The sequence below is a fragment of the Camelus dromedarius genome, chromosome 7, assembly GCF_036321535.1.
Source record: "Camelus dromedarius isolate mCamDro1 chromosome 7, mCamDro1.pat, whole genome shotgun sequence".
Classification (NCBI taxonomy): domain Eukaryota; kingdom Metazoa; phylum Chordata; class Mammalia; order Artiodactyla; family Camelidae; genus Camelus; species Camelus dromedarius.
In genome coordinates this window covers 15,750,267-15,758,750 of record NC_087442.1, presented here as the reverse complement: position 1 = coordinate 15,758,750, position 8,484 = coordinate 15,750,267, and the positions used below count along the sequence as shown (strand labels likewise).

The 8,484-nt window shown below is 48.5% G+C and overlaps 1 protein-coding gene across 1 annotated transcript in view; it reads right to left on the bottom strand.

Moving 5' to 3' along the window:
- Positions 1–3,379: 3,379 nt before the first annotated feature.
- SLC13A4 (solute carrier family 13 member 4) overlaps positions 3,380–8,484 on the bottom strand; it is a 38,034-nt gene continuing 32,929 nt past the window's right edge. The window contains exons 14-16 of the mRNA XM_064487332.1: positions 7,048–7,209; positions 5,646–5,783; positions 3,380–3,517 (exon numbers count right to left, since the gene is read on the bottom strand). Coding sequence (XP_064343402.1) covers positions 3,380–3,517; positions 5,646–5,783; positions 7,048–7,209 — 438 coding nt within the window. The remainder of the gene's footprint in view (positions 3,518–5,645; positions 5,784–7,047; positions 7,210–8,484) is intronic.

The following is an 8,484-nucleotide window of genomic DNA, read 5'->3' as shown; positions in this document are numbered from 1 at the left end:
CTGACAAAAAACCAAAGGGAGAGAAAAACCAAAACAACCTTACTTAAAATTGTCAAAAGGCGCTATATTTTATACGTTACCAGTTGATGTCTTTAGATGTCTCTTCTGATGTAGTGTTTTATACAATTAAGCAGTTTTTGGTTTAAAGGAACAATTTTATTTCCTTTCTCACCCATTTACTCAGTTTTCATTTGTGTGACTCTAGCGAAGAGTGAAGATGTCCGGGTTTTCCAGGCGTCTGTACTTGTGGGCTCATGGAGCACAGGTGACATGCATGGTGTTTCCATCTCCACTGAGCAGCTGCTCCTTGGATACTACACTGGGGTTTGTTTTTCTGCTGAGACCCGCCACATGTTAAGTGCTTTTTCTGTGACTCCTCCTGAAGGAACACTATATACTGTACTGGAGCAAATGAGGCTTTTCTTCAACTTCCCGGCTTGGACTTTGCACGTAGCATTTCCATTCCTTACGCAGATGAATGAGTTCTTTTTTCCCCTACTGTTAGGGCCTTGCCTTGTGGAAAGGAACCAGGTGGTGAAGGGGAAATATTTTGAGACTTTGGTTTTACTAGGGAGTTTGTGAGACTTGGATTTTCAAATGTTCAGTGTATACCTTTCCTAAATCTGGGTGCAACCTAGTTAAGTGCTGAATACCTAGTGGATGGCATGTTTTGAGGTCCTGGGAGAGAAACGAGCCAAACTGAAGTTTTGTGGAAAGTGCGTGGAGCGGGACATTGCAAAGCCTGGGTCCTGGGCCTGCTAATGAAAAGTGCAGTGTTGTTGCCTCATTCTTTTGTGCACACTGTACAAGACTGGGCCAAGCAGAGATGCATGTAGGTAGTGCGGGCAGCGGGCTGGGGTTCGTTCAGTGAGGGCAGCCCCGGGACGGCTCCCTGTGGCCGTGGAGCTCAGTTCCCCTTGTCTTCTGATGGTTCTGTTCTCTCACTCTAGTGAGAGTGAGTCTAGTGTTTAGAAGTACTTTTCAAACAGGGTCCCTGAATGTGAAACCACCTACTTTATTTGCCATTCAGTTAAAGAAACAGGGATCTATTCTGACAATACAGGGAGAAGTAGCTAATATAGCACGTGAGTCCCTGTGCCACGTACATACTAAGGTAAAAGATCATATAGTGTGTACTTCATGGGTGGCTTAAAGGAACTTCAAAGGCAGCTTCAAGCAATTTTGATGTTTAATTGACTTCAGAATAAGATGCAACTCTAGTTAGTGTCTTTGTTTCTCAGTTTCATCATCTATAAAAGGAGTTGGTATAAGATGATCATTCACAGCTTTTCCACCCATAGTTGTGATACTAAAAGATAAAAATCAAACGTAATATATTTGCAAGAGACACAAGACTACCAAGTAGGGCTATTTGTCCCTGTCCAACAGCAGAGCGATTTTAGAAGACAGGGAGTTAGTCGTATCTGACATTTCCTGCTGTGGGAATGAGCACTCTTGTTTGCGGAGAGTACAGTGCTGTTCTTTAGAGTGGTTAGTAGACCAGACAGAAATAAATGCTCCTTCCGAATTTGCTACCTGAGTGAATTAGCCCGGCTCTGAGCAATGGCAGGGGGCGTCGCACTGCCGTCCCTTTCAGAGACGCAGCTTCTCAAATAGCTGAACGGCAGCCAGTCATTCTAAGTCAGCCCAATTCTTACTGAATCTTACTGATTATCTGCGCCTTTGTGTTATTGTCAGACTTAGAAGCTTGGTGTCTTAAGTTGTTTAATGGGTCAGACGTTTTTTGACAATTCGGCTACCCTCACAATAGGAGTAACAGCCTGACTCTTCTGAACGTTTTAGAGCAACACAACCATGGTGGTGCTGGCCTCACCACGCCAGCTGTAGTGTACCTAATGTTGGTATTTCATTTGGGCTCGTTGGGGCTTCACTTTTATAAGTGGCCAGATAACTTGGCCTAAGTTAATTGGCAGAAGGAGTAATGTTCCTGGTTAAATCTGGGCAAGTTTGGCACAAAAGCAACTTTTTAATTCACGGATGTTTGATAAACTAAGGGAGTGACTTTGTTGGTAAGTTATTTTCAGACCCTGGGCCACAGCTGCTCTGCGGTTGTGGGAAGACTGCACAGACTGCCAGTAGTAACTCAGAATCAATTCGAAGGGTGCAGTACCTACAGGGTTCTCCTTTCCCCAGATGTATTTAGCAGGTAGCTGATGGTAGAAATCAGAAATGTGTAATGCCTGAAAACTGGATTGGGAGCGATACCCAGTCGTACAGCAAGGATCTCTGTCATGGGGGAAATGGTGCCGTTCAGGAAGAAGGAGGCCTGGATTTCCAAAGTGACTTTTCTCACGGGGAGCATTTATTGAGCAGGTACAGTTTACTATACTGTTTAAGTTGCTTGGGGACTTTAAGAGACATGAGACATCTCCCCTCCCCTCAGGGGGCTCGTTAACTCGTATAAAAGGACTGGCGTGTTTGGACCTTTTTGTACAGGCTTCTCAGGAACGAACTACTCATTACTGCCAGAAGAAAGCCTGTCAGATATCATTAATAGTCTTAACTATTAATGGTCTTAACTACAGTTTCGGCCTCCTTAATAAGGTAGGTATGAAAGTTTCTTCTCTCTCCCAACACTTAGCCAGCACAGTGGTATTGATGGTTGGTGATGAGTGACAGAGAGCTTCCAATCTCATTGTGTCTTCTTTCTCTTTTCCTCTGACAGACAGAACAGCACCAGCCTCTTTGTAAAGGGAAACGCTATTTCTTTACAGGAATTTGGTGCCGAGGTCTAGAGAAGCCATTGAAGAGAGACGCTTAAAAGGGAATCAGAGCAGTGATAAAAGAGTACTGATTGCCACAAAGAGGACTACTAAGAATTGCCTTTTTGTGGAGAGAACTTAGGACAGAAACACATAGGAGAAAGGAGCCGACGCTGGGTCTCAAGTTCTGGGTGCGACTTTCCCCCAGAGAGGAGCTGTCACTGGCTTCACCCTCTGTGCACAGGCAGGGTGACTGGGATTTCTCCTTCAGCTCCTAAGAGGGATCAAGATGTTAACAGTAACGCCAAACCCAGTGAGACTGGTCAGTTTGCGAGACTTAGCCTCTGAGGAGCATCTGAGACAGGCTTTGGACCCTTCCTGTCTTCATTAAGAACTGACTGGAGAGATAAGATACAAGGAGGTGAGAAAGGTTTTGGGCTTCCTTGAGCTGTGGTGCTAAGGAAGGAGGGCAGAGCAGAAGACACTGACATCCAAGCCTGTGCTTTGGGTTGTTGGAGGCTCCCTGCACTTAACTCGAGGTGTAGATGGCGGAGTCTTCTGGTGGGGCTGTGTCCTCCTGGTGGTTTTCTTGGCCTGTTGGTCAGGTTCTGCTGGGTGCTGGTCGCTCCTTTGGTTGGGCCGTTTGCCCACTTGTGTTAGGCCTGGTGGGTGATGTTACTGGCCTGAGCCCAGGTGGGAAAAGTGTCCAGGTGGAAGAGGCTAATTCCCCATGTATTGATGGCCACCATCACTATCACCAGGCCAATGACATTGACCCCCAGACCAGCTTTCACCTGCAGGACACAAACCAGCACAGCCTAGTCACCCTGAGCAGGCAGCTGCACGGATCCCCATGAGCTCCCCTGCCTAAGCCTCAGCCCTGACATGATCACAGCCCCCCTGCTTGGCCTGGTGTGTTCCAGTCACTGCCAGGGGTGCTGGTGGTGACTTGTAGGGGCACAGGACTTGGGAGGACCGGCGAGCAGGGAGGGCGTGGGGCTGGGAGAGGGCCGTTGGAATCACCCCACCTTGTAGCACTCTCCCCATCACACAGAGGCCTAGAAGGTGTGTGCCTGGAACACCAGATCCTGGAATGTAAGTTACACTAAAAAGGGGCCCTGCGGCTACGTGATAGGGAAATTGTTCATCAGAGTTAAACAGAGCTCTTTAAAGCAGGAACCTCTCAGAGCCTTTAATGTGCTGACTTGTAGGAGAGGTTATCTTCTGTGAAGCTTTGCTACTGTTTCCTTTGACCCCCAGGAAACAGCTCATGGACGTGGCGAGGCTGGGGTTCACCTGGGGAGACGGGTCCGCTGCCTCTGCTTCCGCAGGAAGGCGGCACAGCTGCCCTGGCTGGCGTGGGCCTGTGCTGCTTTCTGCAGGGGATGTCACCCCCACGACCCCGACCCCCTCTGTTTCTGCATGGCACTGACACTCGCAGGCGGAAGGGCGACGTGAGGGATGACAGATGGCAGAGCCAGGGCCGCTTGGAAAAATGTTCAGCAAGGATGGCTGGCGTCCTGCCGGCTAATGACCAAATATAGAGAGTGTCACCACCGCAAGTCCGCTGGCTGGGATTAAGTTGGGAAAGTTGTGAGGGAAAAATGAATGTTAGGAAGTTGTTCAAGCAGATGACTGGATGTGTCGCCTTTCTGCCTCCGGCCTGAGGCTTGGACTTATTAATCATCCTGGCCCCTGGGTCTTTTGATGTGGAGAACTGCCCGTGTTTCCTAGCAGGTGAGAGGATGCAGATTCTGAAGGAGTTAAATTAAGATCGTTTAGAGCACCTAGCTTAACCTCCTCACTTAACTGGTGAGGAAAGTGAAGTCCTGAGCCAGTGCCAGGCTGGGAACAGAACCCAGGACCGGCTCACTGCTTGTCATCTGGTGCCTCTAAAAATTACTGCCTCTGATCACGTGACCAGGGTGGAAGGCTGGGGTGAATGGTGGGAGCACACGGCAGAGGGAGCGGGGGGCGGGGGTGTTGTGGGGACTTGAGAGTTGGGGCAGAGCTCCGTATGAGCAGGCTGAGGGTTCTGCAGCAAGATAAGGGGGACAGAGGGGTGGCCAGGACCCCCCTTCCCTGAAGAAATTCAGATGACTTAGGTGAGCAATTTGAAAGTAGAAAGGATCTGAATATCTGCCACCAGCTTGACACTCTCTTCCTTTTCTCCATTTGATATTTATAGGGCTGCTGAGAACAAGTTTGGATTCCCTCAGCCAGGGGGAATGGGCCCTGTTTGAGTCAGCCAGGCCCCAGTTACTTGAATTTGTTTTTTCGTCCCTCCCCAACCCCGTCAGCCTGGGTATAAAGAAGCTTAGCAGGGAGGAGTGGAGAGTGGATGTGCCCAGCACTAAAATCAGCAGCAAAATGTCTCCTGAAAGCCATCTTTTGTGAGCTTAGCTGAAAGCTGAGGCGTGAGCTATGGACGCTTTATTTTGTCATTGTTGCTTTGGGGGTTTCTTGCTTCAGGGAGAGAGTGGAACAGAAGGTCCCTGTGCTCACAAAATATCTTTCACCCGAGGTTCATACAGTTTCTCACACTTAACCATCTATGAATAAACCAGCACCGCTTTGAATGAACAGCCTCAGAGTCCAGTGACGAAACTGAGGCAAAGACTTGAACAAGCTCTCACCTGGAACTGGGTCACATCCTGTATCCGGCCTGGCTTTCTCTGTATACCCACTTTTTCCCAGAAAAGGGTTGAGGAGCACATTATTGCTATTCTTGGTGCTTGTGGACCAGACAAAAACCTTTCACCAGGCCCAGTCTTTCTGCCACACTAGACTGAGCGTTGACAGATCAAGGACACTGCTTACAAAATAATACACTTCAGGAGAAGGCAGTGGAGCCAGCCATCCTTGTCCTCAGGGTGGGGGGGGGGGGCGGTGGGGCTGGCAGGAAGAGGACACCAGACTCACCATGTCTTTGATCTGACAGTGCCCGTAGCTGAAGACGATGGCGTTGGGGGGGTTGCCCACAGGCAGCATCACTGCAAAGGAGATGCACATGGTGACAGGGATCAGGGTGTAGAGTGGATTTATGTGCAGCGTTTCCGACTAGAAGAGAGAGTTCACAGAAACATGAGCGTTGAGATTAGACTTGCATTTCCTGTGCTTACCATCATGAATGTGCTTTAAATGATGGCTTGGTGTTGGCTGACCTTGGCTGGACGCCACGTGCTGGGGGTAGGTAAATCACTGCCCTCAAAAGCAGGCAGCGCCGCCTACTCAGAGGGGCTCCTGCTGCTCACTCACTTCCCCTGAAAACACGGCCCCTGAGCTCCTTCCTAGAAGGTATGTTTCATTTCTTGGTGCTGGTATAAGGAAGTAGTTTTACAATTTTATTCTTTAGCTGAGAAATTCTTCAAACACATGTCTCATGAATAAGCTGCTTTGATTGAAATAGACATCTCTCGCTTTTAGGGTGCAGAACTAAGGTTTTTTGTTTTTTTTTTCCCTAGGTAAGATAATTGCCTTCCCTATATGGGATTTGAGCCTGTGGTCTTGCCCTCAGTGTTGCCAGGTTTTCACTAAGTGCATTCCCATGCTCACACAAGCAGGGTGATGGAGAAGTTGGAGGGAGACATCTGAGCAGGGAGCTGAGAGTGGCTGGGAAGGGTCTGGGGTTAGAAGGAGCAGGAGGAGATTATTTTGTTGGTGATGAGGAGGACCCTTCCTTTTATTGGTCCCACCTCACGGACTGGGACAGATGCAGCATTTTGTCTTGTGTGTTACCTTTGGGGCTGCTTAGCCAAGCTGAGACTTGGCAGTTGCTCCCCTCCCCTATTCCATTAATCACAAATTGTTCTGACACCGTGGAATGAGGCTGACACTGCTCACAATTCTCGGAATCTCCTGGACAGAGAAATTGGGTGGAGACGGTAGTGACAGAGCTGCGGTTTTGGTCTCTGCAGCTGAGAGTACTTCTGGGGGCATTTGCCTCCATTTTCTGCAGCTGTTTCTCCTGCCCTCCAGTTAAGTCTTATCTCAGAAGAGAAAGGTTGACAATGACTGTGGGGATTTGGAATCCTAGGTTTAAGGTTATTTTGTCCATTCTTGTTTCCATTCAGGGCTGCCCCTAAACTAAGCCTAGTCTTTTGGAAAAGGGTTTCTACAGCTCTATTATTAATTATCTATTTACTTATTAGTTACTACTTGAAAACTTCATTTTTTCAAACTATGGCTTGAACACCAATCAGTGAAGGCTGTGGCAGTGACCAGAGGGGAGAGTGTGGCCATGGAACTATCCCCAGGCTGGGGTCTGCCACTGCCTGTTCCTAGGGCAGCCTGCCTGGACATCTGAGCGCCCTGCTCTACTCACCAAGGTGCACAGGATGGGCAGGAAGATGGTGATGGTGGCTGGGTTGCTCACAAACTCTGTGACAATGGACACCAGGATGCAGGCCAGCAGGGTGACGGCCCATGGTGGGAGGCTACTCAGGGACAACATCTGGTGCCCAATCCACGTGGAGAGGCCAGAGCTCTGCAGGAAGACAAGGCGATGCGGTAAGGAGAGAGGAGGAAGAGCACACTCCGGTGGAATCCTCAGCCTCCAGAAGGCCCAGGTGGGGGGCGGGAAGGGACCACCAGGAGCCATCTAATTTGCCTCCCTATTTTCAGGCAGACTGGACCTACAGACATTTCTGATTTTATGATTAGATCATTTCTGTAGCCCAGAATTTTTTTTTTTAAATGATTGTACAACATCGTCCCAGGTTTCCTGGGCCGTCGTTACAGGGCATGGAGAACCACCCACTCTAACTGCTGCGATCCTTCTTAGCACGGTGATGACTCGGCCAGGACTGGAGACCTTTGGGGCGATCAGCCCCTCCACTTCAAATTCATTACTCTTCCTCTAGCCTCTGACACTCTCCCTGTATGCATTCAGTCAATACACAGACTGCCAAGTGTAATCCTTAATTCTGCTTTTTGAAATCTGTTCCTCTTATTTTATTACCCATAAAAGGGAAAAATTATCAACATCTTTGGATGATGACATCTTCTGGTTTGGGGGATGTGAGTGGGCAGGGCTGGACATTAGGAGTTTCATATGAGTAACGAAGGAGAGAGGGAGTGAGTCTATCTTCATTTAGTGGGGAAGGTGCCACCTCTCTGGCCTATAAACATAGTCATCCAGTCTCAACCTGCTTTAGGTTCAAGTGTCATCACGGATCTGTGATTGCCCATATTTTTTGACGACACGATATAAAGGCATATTGCCATGCTTAAACCCTATCCACCAGCAACATATCAACTCAAATAAATGAATATTTCCACTTAGAGTAATTCATTTGGTTGGAAGATGTTCATCTGCCAATGATATGGTCTCTTCCCCTCCCCTAAAAATGAAGGGCACAGTTGAGTTTTTGTTCTAAAAAACCCCAAGTTGCCATATGCATTCTCAGGCTCTCCCACTCCCCTCCTCTCCCTTCTCTGGTTGACATGCTCTGGCTTTTCCCCTATAGACTGCAGACGCATTCAAGGCCTGGGGAGCAGGCCAGGAGGCCAGGTGAGACATTTTATGATTCAAGCTGTAAGCCCTGCTCATGCTTTACTGTTAAAGTCAGCCTCACTGCGTTGTCAGTGGGCTACCTTCTCTCCTCATTTCCAAGTTCATCAAAAGCTCATCTGATCTCCACAGCACCCTGGCCACTTCACGGCAGGCTCACAGACAACTGATGACCAAAGGACTTCTCAGTTCTCTGTTGAAGCCATTTTTACCTCGGAGCACTTTCTTTTTTCTCAAGTGATTGAGAGC